The sequence below is a fragment of the Phyllobates terribilis genome, unplaced genomic scaffold, assembly GCF_046119375.1.
Source record: "Phyllobates terribilis strain yellow unplaced genomic scaffold, ASM4611937v1 Scaffold_8__6_contigs__length_399053987, whole genome shotgun sequence".
NCBI classification, from domain to species: domain Eukaryota; kingdom Metazoa; phylum Chordata; class Amphibia; order Anura; family Dendrobatidae; genus Phyllobates; species Phyllobates terribilis.
This window is the reverse complement of record NW_027362768.1, coordinates 253346328-253370160: the sequence shown is the minus strand read 5'-3', so window position 1 is coordinate 253370160 and position 23833 is coordinate 253346328. Positions and strand designations below refer to the sequence as shown.

The 23833-nt window shown below is 39.9% G+C and overlaps 1 protein-coding gene across 4 annotated transcripts in view; it reads left to right on the top strand.

Annotated features, from left to right (window-relative positions):
* ATF7IP (activating transcription factor 7 interacting protein) overlaps positions 1-23833 on the top strand; it is a 53741-nt gene that overhangs the window by 14986 nt on the left and 14922 nt on the right. For 2 of the 4 annotated variants that reach the window (XM_073644177.1, XM_073644178.1), the window contains exons 2-11: positions 4940-6330; positions 7407-7499; positions 9317-9462; positions 11049-11183; positions 12460-12525; positions 13617-13699; positions 15385-15470; positions 15596-15733; positions 16164-16757; positions 16982-17076. In XM_073644177.1, the coding sequence (XP_073500278.1) occupies positions 4947-6330; positions 7407-7499; positions 9317-9462; positions 11049-11183; positions 12460-12525; positions 13617-13699; positions 15385-15470; positions 15596-15733; positions 16164-16757; positions 16982-17076 (2820 nt within the window). In that variant the 5' untranslated portion in view covers positions 4940-4946. Of the gene's footprint in view, positions 1-256; positions 403-4939; positions 6331-7406; positions 7500-9316; positions 9463-11048; positions 11184-12459; positions 12526-13616; positions 13700-15384; positions 15471-15595; positions 15734-16163; positions 16758-16981; positions 17077-23833 lie in introns of those variants that run through there. The other 2 variants (XM_073644179.1, XM_073644180.1) reach the window with 2 other exon arrangements.

The window sequence follows — 23833 nt, the reverse complement described above, 5'->3', positions numbered from 1 at the left end:
AATCTTCACTGGTAAAAGAAATCATTCTAATTTTATTTCCCTCTCAATCTGTAAATATTTAATTAATTTAAACCATGTGAAATGTGTCGCAAATGTTCTCTCTAATTTTTCCAAGTTCTGCCACAATCTGCTTCCATTTCCACATCCTGGTCAGATCTCGGTACATGACACTTTTCCCAGTCTCCCTGTTACTAGGCAGATTTCTCCATCCCCTCCTCCTCTGTGCAGTCAGCTGGCTGCGGCGTATCCTGATTGGTTTGCATAATGTGAAGCATAAAAACCAATGGTCGCTGCTATGCAAATTGTGCACTCATTCATCTGACATCAGACAGGGCTGGTGTAGTTATTTGCCGGGAGAGCTGATCTTTGACGGCACCATGGCTGCAGGGGGCTCCCTTTCCGGTATGCTTTTTTATCTACTTTTAAAACCTCATTTTAATCCTTGCTTTTTTTCCATCGGGGGACTTAGATGTTGATGCAATACAGCAGACTCCTGTCTGCAGTTTTCATTCATAGCAAATTATAAGGCCTTATTGGAAATTCGCTTTAAGATGCACTAACGTGTACAAAATTTGCAGCATGTGGAAGTACATAAGAGTTTTGTGTCTTCAAAATTGGTCTTTGGTAGCAAATGCCATAAGGCCATGAGCCTAATGTGTCATCAAGATGTTTGGTAATGTTTTGGTGTAGGGTTACAATGTGACACACCTTCCCGCTAATTTTCCAGCGCAGAAGAAACCACTTTCATGTATGCAAGTGCAGGGTTCTGTAAGTTCTTGACTGAGCAGGAAAACCCGTGTGTGACCCGAGTATCATTCTAGATGCTTGTAAGCAAAGATTGCAAGTACGTTCCAAATGATGACCCCCATACGCATCCAAACTCAGAATGAAATCTTTTACTTGTTATGCAAGCTGGCAACCAAGTTCATTAGTCACATGACAAATATACCGATTTAACAGGTGTAGTTGTTCAAGCTTTTTGCCTTTTTAAAATGCTTGTAACCACATATAATATCCGGCGTTTATGCCATGGGCCAATAGTATTGATACTGCGGCAAGTGCTGTACTACAGAATGGCCATAAAATTCAGTTTATCTTCATGCGGTGAAATGTGCTGAAGGCCATGGGCCGGATCTGAATAATCAGAACCACTTAGGCCTCTTTCACCGCCTCTAGTCTCTTTTCCAACTGTGAAGACAAAAGGAAGTGGGGAACAAAAAACAGCAATTTTAGTGTTGTAATTTTTTTTCCTCTTTGCATCATTTACTGTATGGGTAAAAAAATTCTATTTTCATTGGATTTTTACAAACTCTTCAATACAGAATTCTGTATTTTTTCACATTTTTATTTTAAGCTGGGGAAAAGGGTGATTTCAAATTTGTTTATTTTTCTTCCCCAGTAATCGGTGGTGGACTTTGAGCTTGTGATTATTTCATCTCTTGTACTATATACTAGTATTGCAATGTACAGTAAAAATCACGGTCTCCGATGAAGCTCAGCGGCTGGATTTCATAGGTTAACCTAACATGGAAGCAATGGGGCCTTCAGCAGGTCTAAGTTGCCAGAGCAGCTCTTCGCATAGCGGGGAGCCACTAGGCATCTGAGGAAATGCCTGGGCTGTCACAGTGCGTAGATGCTGTTGTCGGTAATTAACAGCTGCCTTTAAGGGGTTAACAGGCGATTGCTGCTGTTAGAGGCAGATGCTGACTACTTTACACAGCCCAGCTGGCATCTGCCTGTGTGGTGCAGGCTCAGCTCCTGAACTAGCTACACACACTGTCTCACTCCATGATGTATCTATCAGTGATGGAGCACAGAGGTGTTAAATTACAAACCAAGAAATAATAAATCTAACCTGTAGCTTAACGTTCTCACATTGTGAGACCTTAATACAGTTATATTAAAATCCTACACAGCATATTTGTTCTTCTGATTTCTCATATTTCGTGCTAATATGGCAGAGATGGTTAGGACTTTGTTGGTCTATGACTAAGTGGTGGCAGAGGGAACCTGCTGTGGCAACTTGGATTACAGCCAGAAACAGGTCTTAGGCCACGGCCCCTCTATCAGTATTCGGTTAGTATTTTTTCTCAGGAGTGGGAGCCAAAACCAGGTGAGGAACAATCAGAGAAAACGTATAATACAAACACGTCACCAATTCTGTATTTATCACCCACTCCAGGTTTTGTCTCCCACTCCAGAGGAAAAATACTGACTGAATACTGATTATGGGGCTGTGGCCTTAGAGATGTGTCAGCAGAGCTAGAAGCCATTGATGTTCAGACTTGAGGATTGTTTTATGTAGGACTATGGTCTTATTGATGTGACCATATGTATGTTTGTGCCAGATTTAAAAAAAAAAACACATGAAGATTATTCTAATTATAAGTAAAAATGAGCTTTTCTGTTTTTTTCTCTTGTATGGAAATTTTGTTTATTTTTTTTCTTTTGAATTCTTAGGCTCTAAACCACACCAATTATCTGTATGTAACACATGATATTTTACTGCTAATGTAGCTGCAAATCAAGTCTCACTTGTGGAATTAACTTTACAACTTTACAAAGCATTATCCACTGTTTTGTAAATGTATCTAGTGAAATGTTTATATGTAATATAGATGTTTCACACTCTTTCTATTAAAAGGTTCTAATAATGTAGGAATAGTGTATTTTAAATAATGAAAATGAGTAACTATATTTTAGCACACAATGTTATTGCTGCTTGACCAAATCGATATGTGGTGATTTTTTTTTTTCTGGTGGATGGAATTAAATAAATATGTGGCAGACTCCTGCAGCTGCTTATGTTGGGAAAAGGGGATTTAGGCCAAGGAGCAGGCAGGTAGAATCCAACATGTTCAGTCCTTTCTCGGGAGGGTTTCTGGGACAATTGTGCTGTCCCCATACTCATTTTATTGAAATCATGAATAGCAAACTTACTGGTAATTGATTTTTGAAGTTTGTTTAATCATAGCCGTGTGGTGAACTGCGGTTTTAATAATATAACTTTTAGCTGTTCATGCCAATTTGGCAGTGTGGTTGCAGCTGCAACATGTAACTTTTAGACTGGCTTTTTTTTGTTAAACAGGGAACCCATCTCAGTCATGCTGACCAAATCAAATCATTGTCTGCAAGAATCGGACACCTGCTACATTATTGCAGTCATGTAGGTTTTTCTCTGAAGCACAAAGGCTTTTCAGCGAAATCTTGTTTAGAAAAGCTGGCTAGACTCTGTCTCCAAATATTAGTCCTAGACTGTTTCCCTATATCCACACAAATAAGGAGAGACTGGTCAGTCTAGGGGAGCCAGGTAGGAAAAGCCTACTGGCCACCTGCCTTGGGCTAGTCATAAAAGACGTAGAGTCCCCGGCCGGCGTTTCACACTGTTCGCTGTAAAATGTCTCAGCGTTGGGGCTCTTGCACACGATCGTGTTTTTCGTACGAGTGCTATCCATGGTTTTCATGAATGATATTCAACGGGGCTGTGATCCCTGGAACAGATAGGAGACATGTCCAATTTTGATCGAAGTCTATGGGTCTGTGAAAAAAATTGGACAGCATTCGGATGACAGTGCGGTGCAATATTTTACTGACGGACAGAATGGAGAAGGTCGAGATTTTTTTTTTTTTCCTTCTCTCTCCACGTCCCAGAAAAACTGATGCCACTCTTATCTGGATAACAGAACAGTTTTTCTCTGATGTGGAGAAAACTGTCATGTGATCCTACCCTTAGAGTAGCACATAAATGGCTGCAATAACTCAGCCACAAATTCATGCTGCCCATGAATTGGACAGCATGAATCAGATGACAGGTTCCCTTTAAGAGCTGTCCTCTGGTACATCCTTCAATGGATCAATATTGTCTGTGATTCAATTTTGTCCCTGAAATGAGCTAATTGCTATTGGTGTTACTTCATGTGGGTTTTTTTGTTTTTGTTTTTATAAACACATTGTGCCGTTTCTCTGTTAGGCTATATTCTCACATTGCTTTTTGTCAGCTTTTTTTTTTCTGCAGCAAAACCTGATCTCTCGCCAGGAAGGTTTGTTCAGGATTTTGCTTGGTTTTGCCTTGTTTTTTTGCTGCATTTTCCAGATCCCAAAGTTCAGCTTTGCTTCCACCACAGAAGCATGAACACAGGTCACCAATGCAAGACATATGTGAAACCATATTAACCAGAATTTCAAGTGTAACAGTGGGGAGATGAATTGTTCAGGAATAGTTTACCTAAGACATGGACAGTGCATTTGGGTTTGTAGGACACTATTTTCACACTGTTCTGCCATTGAATTGCTCAGGGATTGTTCAATTTCACACCTTACTGGGCCACAGGTATTGTTTCGTTTCACACATAGCTCAGCCATTGTTTACTGTGTACACATCACTAATCAAATTGTACTATCCAAACTTCTATCTCAGGTGACCAAGACAAGATGGTAAAATTGCAAAAGTAAATGAGTTTCACATACTGCTGTACTTGCTTATTTTCACTTAAAACGCAGCAAAACCTGATAGCCATGTTCACGCTAGGCGTTTTTGCAGCGTTTTTTCACCACTCATTACTTCCAATGGTTGAAAAACGCTGAAAGTGACATGCTCTATTCTGCAAAAATAACATTCAAAGCACAAAATACTGCTCAAATAAAAACCAAGGTGTGTGCATGAGATTTCTGGAATCTCATAGACTTTGCTGGTACTGTAAAACGCAGCAGAAAATTTGCATAAAAAGGCAGCAAAAATGCAATGTGTGAACATAGCCTTATTCCTCATGGACATTATTGAATAAATTGCCAGCTTAAAGTCATTATTCCTCTTGTCAGCGGGGCATATCTCTGCACAAATGTATGACTGTGTGGGGAAATGGTCTGCTTTTTTGTAAAGTATCCTTGCATTTTAGACCTCTGTGCTCATTGTACTTGATGTCCAATTCTTGTTTTAAAGGTTTGAGATGGAAACGGCTGAGGAACCTCAGAAGAAAGTGTTTAAAGCCCGCAAAACAATGAAAGCAAGTGACCGCCATCAGTTGGAAGCTGTACACAAAGCAAAGGTCTTGCTTAAATCTGCAGAGGTGAAGCTAGTTAATGGAATCCATGAAAATGGCAATTCAGATATGAATTACACCCGCAAAGATAAAGAACCCATGGAGGACTCAAAGAATCTAAATGGCATTCTAGATATTAACTGTGATGCTCTTGAGATTCCTGTTGTGAAGCTGTCTGACCTAAGAGACAGTTTAAAACACATTGACAAAACCAGTGACCTAAAGCTGTCGTTTGATCTAGGACTTGCTAAAAGTACTGTATTTCAGGGAGATGGTAATACAATTGGGCCTGCAGAGTCGACTATCCAAACTGACTCAACCCAACAAGAGCAGGATGAAATTATTCCTCATGAAGGAGTAGAACAAATCGATTCCAATGAACTGTTTGAGGAGAATCTCTCCTGTGAGCCTGAAAGTTCAGAAGAGCATACCCAGCCAGACATTCCCAATGAGGAGGAAAATTGCATGGTTACAGAGGACACAAGTAAGCCAGAAGATGAAAATCCTGTGGAAAACTCCCCTCTCAGAGAATTGGAAAATGAAGATCTGAACATTATTTCAGAGACTCCTATTGATAATTCAGGGAATATAATAGAAGAGAGTAATATTAATGAGCCCCTTGAACCAGAGACTGTAGATTCTGGTAATGATGTAGAAAAGGATGATCTCTCAGCTGAGGAGCAAGAAAATGAAGCTAGCAATGACGAACTACACAGTGAATTAGAGAACACTGAGGAAACTGAAAAAAATGCTGAAGAGCAGGAAAGTACAGAAGTTGTAAATGAATCGCATGATACTAATGTTTCACCAGATATGAATGTGGAAGAAAATGGGTCCCCTTTGGAGGATAAAAGGGAAACCTCAGAGTCCAAGGAAGAACAAAATGATTTTGGGGATGAGGCTATATCAAGTAGCATGGAGGTGGACCATAACGTGCAAAATATAGAGCCAGTATCTCCATTACCTGCAGATTCTCCAGTTGATAAGGCTCCATCAGACGCACAGGTGGGGTCTGAGTTAGAAAATACAGAAGAAATGGAAACTGATGAAATTATACCTATTCTAGAAAAGCTTGCACCAATAGAAGATGAACTTCAATGTTTTTCAGAGGACAAATCAGATTTTGAAACTGTCTCTGATAAAGAAGAAAGAGCTGAAAATATTACAGCTTCTCCATCAAAGAATGATACTAGTGAGACTCTGCCAAGTGAAGCCTTTTTAGTGCTTTCAGATGAAGAAGAACCCTGTGGTGAAAGCACCCCACTGAAAGAGAGCATGTTAACTGATCAAGGTAACTTTCTTATTCTTGACCTCAATTCAGCACTTCTAGCATTGCTTTAAAAGGGGTTGTCTAGTTTTAGTTTTAAGAGAGAAAAAAAAGCCCCAAATGTTAAAAAATAAATACTACTCCCCTTACCCAACCACTGCTGATCTAGCCCTGATGGTTTGTTGGACCTTGGTCTATTCATTACAAAACATCTGTCAGTTGTCTGCTTCAGCCTGTTAGTGGCAGTGTGCTGTGCTACTGGCACCACCACTAAGCACTGTGCCATGAAGCCTTTACATGTTGTAAATAAGGAGTGAGGTTGGCAGGGGATAGAGTTTTTTATCTTACAATTTGTAGCACTTTTTTGAAACTTTTCTAATTAAATTTTTTATAATCTGAAAATAGCATCCCTTTTTATGGCAAAGTCCTCTACAATAGTCTTTTCATTAATTATGTTAATCTCAATATATGTACTGCCACTTGAAGCAATTTATTTTTAATTTTTTTTTTTTAACAATTGTGATAACTTTCCTCAAAACTGCTTACTAGGGCTACACAGATTTTTAACACAGACCTATTCTGTAGAAAGGAGCCATTCTTTCATGGAAAAGATCGCAGCCTGAATTTAAAGGTGTATTGAATGGGGTGGGGGTCACAGGCTCTACTTTTGCTTCTTCTATTTCCAATGGCTCTGCTGGAGAAAGCACAGTACATCACACTTTTTCCCACATAGCACTGATCTGGGGATCACTGGGAGTCCTATTGTCATGTCTACAGAGATCAGCATATTCCATATCGATGTGATAAAACTTTAATTTCTGGGAATAACGCTGTAATCTAAATGATCTACTTCAGTGCTGCTGATCAACTGTATTGTTTCATATTGGAATATCTTCTGCTTCTCACCCGATTTGGGTCTTGATATTTTTGTTTTGTTTATTCTATTAAAATTGTGCAACGTTCCATACATTGTTCTGATTATATAGAATAGATTAATTTATACTGGGGTGCAGGTGGGACTGCTTTATAGCCAGTAAGTGTGCAAGTGCAATGCTCAGTAATCATTGGGTTCAAGGGTTTTTGTTTTACTTTTGCTGCAGATGAGGTTAAAGAAGTTATTGCAGAGCCAGAGGAAAAACCTGCTGATGAACACGCAGGGCCAGAAACGAAGGATGAACCACAAGCGGAGAAAAGTAAGGTTACCAGATTACATTTTACTACAAAATGTTTTAGAAACTGGTTTTAAGGTAGAGATCATGTCAAATAATGAAGGTTTTCATATTCCATTCATTAAAGATGGGAAAAGACTAACCACTGTCCAGAAGATGGATATTTAAATTAATTTTATAGTGTGTAGTTCTTCAGCTCTTTAGTACATCTCCACTGGTGCTGCAAATATTAATTCAAGAAACCCCTCTCTTCTGCTCATGTGGCAGAAGTGGCCAGCATAGCTTTTTGTATTTCGCAGTCAGCCAGCCCCCTTTACACACTTCTGCGGAGCAGCTACAGGAAGATATGGGCACCCGATCTGATAAAAAGATATTGGTGTGTTATATCACTTACTATTTCAGGCTTTGAAGAATCACTCCAGCAATTATTTTAGCATGTATAATGCTAGCTCACCATCAATATTCTCAGTGTTTTTTAATTTTCAATCCCAACTACTTTAACATCTATACATCTCTCTCCCCTCTTCATTATATAAAGTTATGTAGTGCTCCCCAGTCTGGCAACCAGTCCAGTACATGCTCTAATGGTTAGACTGGAAGTCCGTATCGAAGTTCATGTGACATGCAGGATGCCTTCATCAATTTATCAACTCTCCTATCTTTGTCTCGCTACCAAGCTGTGTTCAGTTGTCCTTCTGTATGTCTTCCCATCAAGCTAAAGATATGGGTGAAATTGTTTTTTAACTTTTTTTTTTAAACTATAGCGCAGCTTTTTCAAGAACTGAATGAAAAATTAATGCTGTAATTTAGTTATGATTAGAAAAGACAGTTTGTCTTTTAGGCATATTCATAAATCTGCAGATATCTTTTCTACTTTGTTTAACAAAGCAGTGATATAGTAGGTGAGACTGCCAAAGCTGCATAACATATAACACACAGACTCTGCCATGTATAGTATATGGGCAACACGGTGGCTCAGTGGTTAGCAACTGCAGCCTTGCAGCGCTGGGGTCATGGGTTCAAATCCAACCAAGGACAACATTTGCAAGGAGTTTGTATGTTCTCCCCATGTTTGCGTAGGTTTCCTGTGGGTTTTCTGGTTTCCTCCAACACTCCAAAGACATACTGATGGGGCTCACAATCTAAATTCCCTAATGGGTACATTGATGTCTGTGGAATATGATGGCGTTATATAGCTGAGTAAAATTAATATAAAGACTGAAAGGAGAGCTAATAGTAGTGGACATCCCCATTTAAAAGGTGTTGTCTGGTGAAAGTAAGTTCACAATTATGCAAAGAAAGTGCCCTGTTCTGATCTACAGAATGAGCAACTTTTATCCCTGTTGGAATGGAGTGGCAATACTCCTGCTAGACCTCTGATCCATCCATTTATAGTGTTTTTGTCTATGGAGCTGCCGTATTTTTTTTTTTTAAAAAGAGTGGAGTGACAGTGGACTTGACCTGCCAATTCCATTGTGCAGCGGCATAAAGGTTCCCAGTCGTGGATAAAAGTTCTCTATTGTGCTGATCCATGCAGGTCCCGGTGACCGGACCCTGCAATCAGTAACTTATGTGTAAGAATTGTTTTTACTGGACAACCCCTTTTAGGAAATTAAGTATCCTAGATGTATGCCATCACTTTAATTGAGAAACGCCCTCTCAAGATGATAAATGGCAAAATGCAGGTTTACCTTTTACACATTTCACCTCAAAGTAGATGTAAAAAGTTGTATGACTCTTGCATGTGGGGGCACACATACTGACACTTGGCATGTACTTGGGTAATTAACAGGTTTCTCCTGAAACCACATTAATATAAATTTTTTCTTTTGTCTTAACAGGTGAACTTTCACAGCGTAAACGCTCTAAATCTGAAGATTTAGACAGCCAGAGCTCAAAAAGAAGGCGATTTGAAGGTGAAGAGTACGAGGCAGAACTAAAGGTTAAAATTACAGCAGGCAATGATCTGAATGAGAAGCTGCAGAAGGTACAGTAATCAAGTAAAATGTTTCATTCAGACGCTTGTAGAAACAAAGTAAAAAAAAAAAAAAAAAAAAAATGTATATTTATATTTCACTATACTGCCTTTGAGGAACCAAAACTCCAGCTGGACAAATCTTCTAAAACCAAGTGTTTTATTGGGTCATAGAAAAAAATATAAAAAGTCCACCTTGGGAGGGAAACAGCAAACGCATTTCGAACTATATGTTCTTAATCATTGCATGATGAAAAACCGCAAGGAACTGGCATTATATGTCATATCCTGCGGAACACAGGTGCAAGGTAAACCAATCACAATTAGACAAACATGACAAGTTAAAACCATATAACATAACAAAAACATTACATCAATATAATATACCAGCAAATGAAAGATTAAATATCAGAAAATCATATGTAAATATCAAGCAATACATGAACTTTCTTTTTGCACTATACTGCCTTGACCACGCCATTTTTAGATGTGGCTTAGTAAGAAAGAATCTCTATAGTGAGACCATTCCCTTTAGGAGCATGAATAGCATGACGCCTGCCTGATGCCGCGGTTCTCATTACTTCAACTCAAAAGCCCCATCTATGCCTGTGGAACTGCTAAGTTGGCATTAGGAGACCCGCTGCCATCCATACATCATGTTCTGTACTGACTATCATCTGTGGATGTGTGAAACTGGCCTAAGGCTCAATTTTCTGTTTGTGCCTAAAGTGAGTCTAACTTCTTAATTTTTTTATAACTTAAGAAGGAACTATAGTTTAGCAGACGTTGTATAAGAGAATATAAGAAACATTGTAATGTATCTTGGAGAAATCTGCTTCCTTCCCCACTTATCAGCAACTTGTTCCCCTCCTCCCTACTTCCTGAACTTGTCATCCAATCCCAAAAAATAACTCCAAACCATGTTGCTCAGACCAGAAGGACTGAGAACTGACTGACTGGTCACTGTGCTGTGAGGTTGCACAGCCCATTATGCTCTATGCAGAGGGGAGGAGGAGAAATGAGCAGAGAGGGGAAACTGAGGTAGACCTAGAAAGATCATGTTGAGCTTTCTAACAAGTCTTTTACCTCGCATCATAGCTGAATGCACATGCAGACAGCTCAGCCCTGTTGTGTAGTTTCCTCCATGCTGCTGTTGCTTCTCTGTCTGATAAAAAAAAATGAAAGAGCTGGAAGTCCTACCTGTGTGCTGTGTATGGGAGAGCTCATAGCAGTTGGTTTCCTCCCACCAGCTACCAGTGGATTGCAAATATAGAGAGATCATGCAGAGGAGAAAACTGGTGAGAATGCAGGGTACAGGTCTTATGATGGCCAGAAATAATGTTATGCCTCATGTACACACAGAACAGCTTAGTCTGAAAAGTTATCCTTTAAAATCACAAGACCAAAGTCTTAGCAACTTTTCAAATTGTATTTTAAATTTTTAAAGTAGTTGTCCACTACTTGAAAATTCTCTTCTTAAACACTATTCTTCCTTGAAATTCTCTTGAAATACAGAGCAATAAATGCGTATAATGTCAACTCTTCATACATGGATTTCTGCACCCACATACTGTTAAGTCCATTATGTTCATTCGTAGGTGATCCAGAAAATGTTTGAAGAGAAGCTAAGTGCCTTGCAATGTTTAGACTTTGACAAAGCACTAGCTGAACTGAAATCAAGGGTGGAGAAAATTGAATGCAAGAAACATGAGACTTCTCTGCGTTCCATGCAGGTAAGTTTTCTGTACATCCTGCTCTCTATTTAGTATTGGTACTCGTCCTGCTTTGAATTATGTACAGGTTTTGTCCAACCACTTCCCGTCACTTCACTGCCTATTTACGTTTTCCATTTTAATGTCAATAGGCATGCTATAATTTCCACCTAGGGTAGCAATATCTGGGGAGGGAGGGGTCCTCTGTCATCACAAAATCTCAATTCCATCTGCAAGCACCTTCCTGACAAACCCATGCTGATTTTTTTGGTTATCGAGCTTGTGAACACCATGAATTAATGTCTGAGACTGCCTGGCATATTGAGTGTATATATAACATATGTGCGTGATGCAAGCACTTCCTCCTGTCCTCTGAACTCCATATTCACCCTGCTGTCTTGGATTGTCCTGTATATCGGGCCTTTGAGGCCACTAGCACTCCACTCCTCAGCCCCCGTCGTACTACATATCAGGCGTGTATGCGAATTGTCACATGATTTGTACACCCTCATCCTCCCTGTGTTTTAGTCGGTATTGAAAAATGTATCCCCAGAATCCTGCTGACTTGCAGAATGGGATGAACATGTCATTAATCCCACATGTGTATGCCACAAAAAGAAAACCCATTCTGTCCTGATGTACTCCATTCAGCTTACAAATTAATTGAAATGCCTGTAAGCCCCCTGAATAAAACTACAACTATGACTTATTATATGTCCAGATCAATATTGTAAGGGTACTTTAGTGACATTGGATTTTGCTGGATTTAGGGGTTTATATATTCCACCCCCTCAAAAATTAGCAGTTTTAAAAACTGCACTCCTAAAGTTCTATTCAGAAGTAAATTTGTACCTAAAAATTTTTTGTACATTTCCTCAAAAAAATGTAAATCTGAAAATTTGCCGCTAAACTTTTAACATCCCAACAAATTAATATCATGTTCGGGAATAAAAGATGCTGTTGCAGTGTATGTACACACATTGTATGTTAGTAACTAGTTTACTGTTTTGTGTGGTATAACTCTGTTTTAAGGGCATAAACTTTGAAAATTGTAAATGTTCTAAACTTTCAGCAAACTTAATATATTTTCATAATTTGACACAAAATATTTAGACTTTTCACCTATATAAAGTGCAATAGGTCCAGAAAAAAAAATCTGATATGTAGAAACATTCCAGAGTTATTAACATATGAAGTGGCACATGTCTGATTTGAAAAATGGGGCAGTATCTGGCAGGTCAAACCAGGTGTGACTGAAAGGGGTTGCATTTTTTTTACTTTTTTGTGTTCTCTTTAGACAAAAATTACTCGTTTAACAAAACGGTTTGGAGCAGCAAAGGAGGACCTAAAGAAGAGATCAGAGGTAGGATAAGAAATCTTATCGCCACCATATGCTGTTGCATGTTAATGACCAGACAGCTTCAAATGAATGTTTGTTTTAGTAAATACTTGCATGCCCTATAAAATGGCCATTCTCAAGCATTTTTCTCATAATTCTCCTTTGTTCCATTTCTTTTGTTCAAACTATTTCTAGATAAATTGACATAAAGGGTGTTTCCCTACATATTGTGTCCTCATTTAAAGACAGCATCCAGATTCTAGCTTATATAGGCACAAAGATTTTAAATTTATAATTTAAAAAAAATATGTGAATTGAAATGGGTGTAAGAATCTCAGAGAAGGTGTCTTCAGGATTTTATACCCCTCGCTAATGCTTGTGTGATAATGAGTGGGTGGGCGCTGCACTTGCAGCTCTCTGCCCCTCTACCTATTGCCCGGCCTCCTGTCTGACTAACGGGTCTCTGAAACAAGAGAAACCTTTCAGTCAGACATCAGGCAGACATCGAGCGGGGAATAGGTGGAGAAGCAGGAGAACTGGAAGTGCAGCGCCCACCTTCTGCACTTGTGGTTTATTAGAATGCAAAAATCACCTGATGGTTGTAAGCACATTCTGAAAGCCGTGGATTCCATCATTGCATGAACAAGTGTGCTTGTACTTTTGACTGGTTCTATACATTATTAAATAGATCTTAGAACTTATTTGGCTGATGTCTTTACTTTCAAAATCCATGGCAGAATGGCTGTAAAATTCTTATAATAAGGAGGACTATCTTATGAGTCCAGTTGAAGAATGAGAAGGCTCATGATTCTCTGTTCAGTCTCCACACAGCCAGTCTGACTGACATCTGTAGATTGTACTGAGCAGTGTGACGTCTGAGGAGCAGGTATGAGAGACACCTGAGGAGTTGTCAATCAGGCAAAAATAGGCAGAGATTGAGTTTTTTCTTTCAAAAAAATTATACAGCCAGTCTGACATGAATTTTCAAAGTAAGCATAACAGCCTCACCAGATCTATTTAACAATTGATCATATTTTGACAAGTGACCAAGATGAACTCTGATCTAAACATGCATTAAATAACCCCCCCTCTTTTTTTCTTTTTCCTCTAAAAAGCAGCCCACAGCCAAACCTCCTTCATCACCAGTAAAATCTGCAGTAAATGATTCTGCTCTAAACCCTAATATAGTGAATATCAGGTAAGATTAAATACTTAGTTTTCCTGTTATACTTTTGTAGGTAATTATTGAAATTTACACTGCTGCATTAACATGTCTGTGCATAGACCTCATGTCACTGGCCAGCCGCAGATCTCCTGAGCCAGACTAACGGCGTCATAGGCTTATAGGAGGGTGTTGGTTAGTTAGAAGAACTGCAGTCAGTCTGGACATTGTTTCTCTTATGGACTCAATGTTTCCCAAACTCCAGTCCCCACAGCCCCCAACACGTCACGTTTTAAGGATTTCCTTAGTATTGCGCAGGTGATGGAATAATTATTAAGGCATCAGAAATTGCCACAGGTCCTTTCACCTGTGCAATACTAAGGAAATCATGAAAACGTGATGTGTTAGGGATGGACTGGGTTTGGGGAACACTGCACTAGGTAATGTGGAAATCTGATTAGGGCCTCAACAGTACTTGTGTGTGACTTCATATATAAGTTGGATGAATAATAATAATAAATCTTCATGGTAACCAGTTATATTGGAGATGCTGAGATGCTTAAAGAAGCTCTCCTCCCATCAAAGTTTTTATTCTCTTCATATATTGTAGTCCTCATATAGCACTGTGTAATGACAATTGCTCATTTTGCCTTTCTACCCAGTTTATTCTTCTCTTTTCCATTAGGTCTATGACATTGCGTGATTAAAAACAAACTGGCTGAATCCTTCTAAGCTCTATGTAGAAACAGGAGGTCTTATTTTCCTGTCATGAGTCACAACAAAAGGAGTTGGAGGGGAATTATTCATGCAGGAAAAATAACTTCCTGTTGCTACATAAAGCAGAGAAAAGAGAACAATTAGCTGGGTTGAAGGGCAAAATTAGCAATTGTAAGTACACAGTGCTATATAATACTGCAATATATTAAGAGGACGAAAACTTTGATGGGAGGGCTTCTTTAATAAACTATTCCCATCTTACACACTTATGGCACATTCATAAGAGCAGTAAAAATTGTCATGAATGGTGCAAAAATACTGCAGCAAGATAAATTCTCTGCTATCCCATCAGAAATGGGACCCGGGAATAAAAAAATGCATAACTTGTCAGGTGATTTATCTGAGCGCAGAGTAGAGGGAGGGAGCGGAGATCTTTTATATAGGTGTACATAATTTGGAAAGGGATTTCTGAGTACATCTTTATGGCACTCCTAGGAGAGTCCTGCACAGCGATGAAATCTTGCTGTCCATGTATGTCTTACTGGCCACTAGTGTAGAGCATTACTGCGGGAATTAGAATAAATAGACTGGCTAACGAGAGAAAGATCAACTGAGGCAGAGTCCTCTGCTGTCAATCATTACACTGGTTTCCAATTCTTGTCAAGGTTCTTTATAATGCTGGACAGCCCCACATCTCTGCTCTCCTCTCCGATCGCCTTTCCATGTACTTTTCTCAGCCAGTGTCCTAAGCAGCTCATCCTCTTGTTTCACGAGCCATACCCATTTTATGGCGCTCATTGCCCCAGAATTACTGGTTTGGGAAACCAATCAGCCTTGTGCATGTTTATCATCTATTGACACCAAGGGGTAGACAGAAGTGAGCACCTTCTAATCAATATTTTTAGTGCAGACTTTCTCAATATCTCTTAACATTGAGAACTATTATTCTACATTTTAGATTAAGAATTTCTATTTCTATAACTTAAACTTTTAATGTTTTACAGAAATGTTGGCACAGTGAGGCAAATGTTGGAAACCAAGCGAAATGTTCCAGATACGGCTCCCGTTAGTATCCAGACATCACCTGCAGGTACAACACTTTATGTGGTTGTTTTTGGTTACTGGATTAAATGCTGTCACTAAAAAAAAAAAAAAATATTTAATGAATGAATGGAAGCCTCATTGGTTTTTTTTTTGTTTTTTTTTTAATTAAAGCTCCATCTTCTACTCCAAGCTCTTCTAATTTAACACTTCGCACATCAAGCACCACACAGATGCCTGTAAATCAGTCTCCTCTCAATAATATGCTCCAAAGCCGACAACCACCTGACTGGAAATTGATTCAGCAAAAAAGTAAGTTTGACTGTTCAATATGTAAAAAAAATTTTTTTTTTTTGCAGATTAAGCTTGATAAAAATTCTGCATGTTACTCTTTTCCTTTTTAAATGGGTTTTGTGATTTCTGATACGGAAAAATGAGTGTTAAAAGGGTTGTCCACTTCTTCATCTCTGCTTCTATTAAATGAATAGGCGTTGAGCTGTAAGTATACAGTATACAGCCATTAATCAGTGTACAACATGCTGCTGTTCCCCCTTTATGTAATTGTTCACTTCTGGACACTGCTAGAGCAGGTAACAGCTGATCAGTGGGGGTGCCAGTTGTCAGATACCCACCAATTGGATAATAACATCCTAATCATGTCATCAGTATCAAAGTAATGAACAACCCTTTCAATGCTCACAGTTGTGATTCATATTTAATACAATTCTGTTTGTTTTTGCAGTTAATGCTGCCACTATTGGAGCTTCTCAAAATACTCAGAGCAGTCAGTCAAAATCTATGACACCGGTTACATCTGCCCCAGTTATAACTCCGGTCCTTTCTGCTCCTACTACTGCAACAGTTGTTGGAAACAGCCAGGTGTCAACCAGCAACACCCAGCCAGTGTCTGTCTCTCTTCAGTCCTTGCCTGTCATCCTCCACGTTCCACAGCTCTTACAAGGTGCAACAGGGACATTGGTGACTAATCAGCAATCTGGCAATGTGGAGTTTATCCCGGTCCAAAACCAGTCCACAGTCAATAGTCTTGCAAAAACACCAGTGTCTTTACCTGTAACTAAATCGATGAACAGCCCTTCAATGCCCAGCTCAGGCCTACAGAGAAATTCTTCAGCTAGTACAGTTAATTCCCCAATGGCTGTGCAGGCTATGCCGATGTCACATTCAGTTGCTTTATCCTCGAGGCAATCTCTTCCAAATGTTGGTACTACTGGGATGTACAATCAAGCAAGTAATCGAAATACGGCACAACTAAAATCAACAGTGCCTACGTTCAGCAGCTCCTCCACAACTGAAGCTCCTTCTGGAAGCCGATCAGGTGAGCAGATCTAGGCACTTCTCATACTTTAAAGTTTCAATGGACAAGTCCACTCTGACAGTAGAAATGGGGCTAGGTTTCTTTTGTCTTGTTTTCTTAGCCTATTTTTCTGTCTGGATACTGGAGTGTCTAATGCATCCTATTTCTTAATGTGTGTACCGATGGTAGCAGGGTAGTAATAAAGTGTTCAATTCTTAACTTGCAATATTGCATTCAATTTACAGATTTGCAGATTAACCGAACAACTAATACTACTACTACGACAGCAGCAGCAGAGACTGCTTCCAGCAAGCGCAGCTCAGCTGATGGTAGTGCCGTGGTATGTTCTCTATATTTTTCTTTTTGTTACTATATTCATGGCATCTCTCTGATGGCACTTACTATTATGTGTATTACATGTTCCCAGTGGATGGAGGAGCATGTGAACAGACCTGTCCATAGTTTCCTCCATGCTCTTCAGATGGAGCAGGCTGATACACAGGTCTGGTTACATGTGACATATTTTTTTTTCATTTTGAGAACATGAGAGCTGTGCAGTCTGTGAACTAACAAGTACTGGAGGAGATCCTGTAATACTTCTAGATCAGCTAGACAAACCCTTTATTTGTATAGAAAATAAAATCTGTTGGCTGCAATAGACCAGTGGGCCTCTGCACCCTGTTCAAGTATACCAGTTATTTTTATTTTTTTTTTATTTTATTTTTTTTTATAAGGGTACTGCACACGATCAGTAATTGCTGCGGATTGGACGCAGCGTGCTTGCTCTGCGTGCAAACTGCAGCGGCCAGATGTTACAGTATAGTGGATGGAATTTCAAGAAATCCCATGTCAACTATGCGTTCCCATGCACCTGTGGATCACCCATGGACACGGACATGCAGCGCGTCTTTCCAAACCGCAGCATGTCAATTTGTCTTGCGGAGTCGCTAGTCTCCACAAGACAAATTAGATCAATACAATGTATTGATTGCGGTGAATCCTCATGGTTCAGTGAACACATGCGGATTCACCTGCTTGCAGCGCTTTGGACGCAGCATAGAGTATGCTGCGTTCAAAGTACTGACAGTGTGCACATTGCCTTAATTTATGCTCTTTAATACTCAAAGTATAAATTGGCACAGGGTAATGTAAACACCACAAATATAAATCCCTATATCTCCACCATTCCAACTAAAAATTGCCACAGAAAATCACAAATTACCACAACATAGTAAACCCGTGAACTGACAGTAAAGCAGAGTAAATAGTGGTCTCAATAGCAAAAACCTGATACTAAAACTGTCGTGTAAGCAAAAATGCCGAGATCTTACTTGCAGATCTTTGTCATTGGTTCTCTTTTCATATGGTGCGTTTGCATAGATACAAAATAAATCCAGAAAGGTGAAGTCTGTTTGAGTCTCACCAGCAGCGCTGGTTTAGTATGTAGAGTCCTGTTTGCAAGTTCCTCCCTCAAGCCCGTAGCACAGTTGACCTGCACAAACTAACATGAGTCCCAAGTATGACCACAAAACGAATTTCAAGACCACTTTTGACATATTTGCTTGCTCTGCAATTTCAGTATTATGTAGCTGTTATTACCTCTACTGTTTACTTTCCTTTCTGTGTTGTGGTAATTTTTGGATTCAATGGTTTAGATATACATATTTATAATGGTGGTGTTTTTTATTTTTTGATCAAAGTAAAAAAAGTATAGTTTTAGATAAAAACTACGCACTATTTTCCCACCTCTGCAATTTTCCCAATTTTACCTCTTTAACCCCTTAAGCCCCGCGGGTGGTTTGCACGTTAATGACCGGGCCAATTTTTACAATTCTGACCACTGTCACTTTATGAGGTAATTACTCTCGAACGCTTCAACGGATCCCCCTGATTCTGAGATTGTTTTTTCGTGACATATTGTACTTCATGATTGTGGAAAAATTTCTTCGATATCACTTGCGTTTATTTGTGAAAAAAACGGAAATTTGGCGAAAATTTTGAAAATTTTGCAATTTTCAAAATTTGAATTTTTAAGCCCTGAAATCAGAGCGATATGTCACACAAAAGAGTTAATAAATAACATTTCCCACATGTCTACTTTACATCAGCACAATTTTGGAACCAAAATTTTTTTTTGTTAGGGAGCTATAAGGGTTAAAAGTTGACCAGCGATTTCTCATTTTTCCAACAAAATTTACAAAACCATTTTTTTAGGGACCACATCACATTTGAAGTCACTTTGAGAGGTCTTTATGACAGAAAATACCCAAAAGTGACACCATTCTAAAAACTGCACCCCTCAAGGTGCTCAAAACCACATTCAAGAACTTTATTAACCCTTCAGGTGCTTCACAGGAATTTTTTGAATGTGGAAGAAAAAAATGAACATTTAACTTTTTTCACAAAAATGTTAATTTAGACCCAATTTTTTTTATTTTCACAGGGGTAACAAGAAAAAATGGACCCCAAAATTTGTTGTGCAATTTCCCCTGGGCACGCAGATACCCAATATTTGGGGAAAAAATACTGTTTGGGCGCACGGCAGGGCTCGGAAGGGAAGGAGCGCTATTTGACTTTTTGATTGTAAAATTTGCTTGAATAATTAGCGGACGCCATGTTGTGTTTGGAGAGCCCATGTGTGCCCAAACTTTGGAGCTCCCCCACAAGTGACCCCATTTTGGAAACTAGACCCCCCCAAGGCACCTTTCTAGATGCATAGTGAGCACTTGGAACCCCCAGGTGCTTCACAAATTGATTCGTAACAATGAAAAAGTGAAAAAAAAAAACACTTTTTCATTTTTATGAATCAATTTGTGAAGCACCTGAGTGTTCCAAGTGCTCACAATGCATCTAGATAGGTGCCTTGGGGGGTCTAGTTTCCAAAATGGGGTCACTTGTGGGGGAGCTCCAATGTTTGGGCACACAGCGGCTCTCCAAACGCAACATGGTGTCGCTAACAATTTGAGCCGATTTTCCGTTAAATTTGTTAGAGGACACCATGTTGCATTTAGAGAGTCCCTGTGTGCCCAAACATTGGAGCTCCCCCACAAGTGACCCCATTTTGGAAACTAGACCCCCCAAGGCACCTATCTAGATGCATAGTGAGCACTTGGAACCCCCAGGTGCTTCACAAATTGATTCGTAACAATGAAAAAGTGAAAAAAAAAACACTTTTTCATTTGTATGAATCAATTTGTGAAGCACCTGAGGGTTCCAAGTGCTCACTATGCATCTAGATAGGTGCCTTGGGTGGTCTAGTTTCCAAAATGGGGTCACTTGTGGGGGAGCTCCAATATTTGGGCACACAGCGGCTCTCTAAATGCAACATGGTGTCCGCTAACAAATTTAACGCAAAATTGGCTCAAATTGTTAGCGACACCATGTTGCGTTTGGAGAGCTGCTGTGTGCCCAAACATTGGAGCTCCCCCACAAGTGACCCCATTTTGGAAACTAGACCCCCCAAGGCACCTATCTAGATGCATAGTGAGCACTTGGAACCCCCAGGTGCTTCACAAATTGATTCGTAACAATGAAAAAGTGAAAAAAAAAACACTTTTTCATTTTTATGAATCAATTTGTGAAGCACCTGGGGGTTCCAACTGCTCACTATGCATCTAGATAGGTGCCTTGGGGGGTCTAGTTTCCAAAATGGGGTCACTTGTGGGAGAGCTCCAATGTTTGGGCACACAGGGACTCTCTAAATGCAACATGGTATCCGCTAACAAATTGAATGGAAAATCGGCTCAAATTGTTAGCGGACACCACATTGCGTTTGGAGAGCTTCTCTGTGCCCAAACTTTGGAGCTCCCCCACAAGTGACCCCATTTTGGAAACTAGACCCCCCAAGGCACCTTTCTAGATGCATAGTGAGCACTTGGAACCCCCAGGTGCTTCACAAATTGATTCGTAATAATGAAAAAGTGAAAAAAAAAACACTTTTTCATTTTTACGAATCAATTTGTGAAGCACCTAGGGGTTCCAAGTGCTCACTATGCATCTAGATAGGTGCCTTGGGGGGTCTAGTTTCCAAAATGGGGTCACTTGTGGGGGAGCTCCAATGTTTGGGCACACAGGGACTCTCTAAATGCAACATGGTATCCGCTAACAAATTGAATGGAAAATCGGCTCAAATTGTTAGCGGACGCCACATTGCGTTTGGAGAGCTTCTCTGTGCCCAAACTTTGGAGCTCCCCCACAAGTGACCCCATTTTGGAAACTAGACCCCCCAAGGCACCTTTCTAGATGCATAGTGAGCACTTGGAACCCCCAGGTGCTTCACAAATTGATTCGTAATAATGAAAAAGTGAAAAAAAAAACACTTTTTCATTTTTACGAATTAATTTGTGAAGCACCTAGGGGTTCCAAGTGCTCACTATGCATCTAGATAGGTGCCTTGGGGGGTCTAGTTTCCAAAATGGGGTCACTTGTGGAGGAGCTCCAATGTTTGGGCACACAGGGACTCTCCAAATGCAACATGATATCCGCTAACAATTTGAGCCGACAATTTGTTAGCGGATATCATGTTGCATTTGGAGAGTCCCTGTGTGCCCAAACATTGGAGCTCCCCCACAAGTGACCCCATTTTGGAAACTAGACCCCCCGAGGCACCTATCTAGATTCATAGTGAGCACTTGGAACCCCAGGTGCTTCACAAATTGATTCATAAAAATGAAAAAGTGTTTTTTTTTTTCACTTTTTCATTTTTACGAATCAATTTGTGAAGCACCTGGGGGTTCCAAGTGCTCACTATGCATCTAGAAAGGTGCCTTGGGGGGTCTAGTTTCCAAAATGGGGTCACTTGTGGGGGAGCTCCAAAGTTTGGGCACAGAGGGGCTCTCCAAACGCAATGTGGTGTCCGCTAACAATTTGAGCCGATTTTCCATTTAATTTGTTAGCGGATACCATGTTGCATTTAGAGAGTCCCTGTGTGCCCAAACATTGGAGCTCCCCCACAAGTGACCCCATTTTGGAAACTAGACCCCCCCAAGACACCTATCTAGATTCATAGTGAGCACTTGGAACCCCAGGTGCTTCACAAATTGATTCATAAAATTGAAAGTGTTTTTTTTTTCACTTTTTCATTTTTACGAATCAATTTGTGAAGCACCTGGGGGTTCCAAGTGCTCACTATGCATCTAGAAAGGTGCCTTGGGGGGTCTAGTTTCCAAAATGGGGTCACTTGTGGGGGAGCTCCAAAGTTTGGGCACAGAGGGGCTCTCCAAACGCAATGTGGTGTCCGCTAACAATTTGAGCCGATTTTCCATTCAATTTGTTAGCGGACACCATGTCGCGTTTGGAGAGCCCGTGATGTGCCTAAACAGTGGAGCTCCCCCACAAGTGTCCCCATTTTGGAAACTATACCCCTCAAAGATTTTATTAAGGTGTATAGTGAACATTTTGAACCCAGAGGTACGGCACATTATTTGTTTACATTAGGTCATCATATTGAATAAGTTTTCATTATTCTTGAGCGCAAGTGCTCGCTACTTGAGTTTGCATCGGGTACTCAGGTATGCACCATGTACAGCGTGTGCTCGAGTGACATGCTCGAGTCCCTGCTCCGCATGTTTCACGGTTATTAGACACCCAAAAAAAAACATGCGGGGATCGCTCGTGCATGGCAGGCAATCCCCGTAAAGTTTTTTGGCCGCGAAGCATATGGGGCAGAGACTCGAGCATGTCACTCAAATACCCACGATACTAAATGCATACCAGAGCACCCGATGCAAACTCAAGTAGCGAGCACTTGCTCTCAACACTAGTCGCCATATCGTCATCTTTTTTTCTTACTTTTGAAAAAAATCCCAACCCCAGCCCTAACCCCAGCACAACCCTAGCCCCAGCACAACCCTAGCCCCAGCACAACCCTAGCCCCAGCACAACCCTAGCCCCAAACCCAGCCCTAACCCTAGCCCAATCCTAACTCAAGAGTTTATTTTTGACGCCGTTCCTTGTGCGGTATAAGTGATTAGACGACTTTATTCTTCGGGTCGGTGTGATTACAGCAATGCCAGAATCATATGGGGTTTTTATGACTGACAGCTGTCACACACTAAAAGACGCATTTTTTGTAAAATCTAGTTTTTGCATCGCCATATTTTGAGAGCTATAATTTTTCCAAATTTTGGCAGACAGTCATGTGACGGCTCGTTTTTTTGCGGGATGACTTGACGTTGTTATTGGTGCCATTTTCAGGCACGTGACATTTTTTGATCGCTTTCTATTCCGATTTTTGGGAGGCAGAATAAACAAAAACCAACAATTCAGGAATTGTTTTTTTTTTTTTTTTTTTTTTTATTCTGTTCCGCGTGTGGTAAAATTGATGAGGCAGCTTTACTCTTCGGGTCAGTACGTTTACAGCGGTACCACATTTGTATAATTTTTCTATGTTTTGGCGCTTATACACAATAAAAGCTATTTTATAGAAAAAAATATTTTTTAGTATCGCTTTATTCTGAGAGCTATAACTTTTTTATTTTTCGGCTGATGGAGCTATATGGCGGCTTGTTTTTTGCGGGACGAGATGACGTTTTCAGCGGTATCATTTTTATTTATATGCGTCTTTTTGATCGCGTGTTATTCCACTTTTTGTTTGGCGGTATGGTGATAAAGCATTGTTTTTTGCTTGGTTTTTTTTTTTTTTTTTTTACCGTGTTCACTGAAGGGGTTAACTAGTGGGACAGTTTTATAGGTCAGGTTGTTCCGGACGCGGCGATACCAAATATGTGTACTTTTATTGTTTTTTTTTTATTTTTTTTATAATAATATTTATTGATGGGTACATTATATTTTTATTTTTGGTGTATTATTTTTTTTATTTTTTTATAATATTTTTGCACATTTTTTTTTTTTTTTTTTTTCCACTTTCACACAGTTTATACACTTTATTACTTTGTCCCACTCTGGGACTTTCACTTTTTTTTTTCTGATCGCCTGCATGGCACAGGAATGGAGCACCATCCCTATGCCATGAAGGCTGTCAGAAGTGCACAGTGTGAAGATTGCTTGGAGATGCACTGCGCATGTCCAAGCAATCTTCCTGCTCTCTGGTGACCCGGATGTTGTCATGACGACATCGGGTCGTCATGGCAACACCC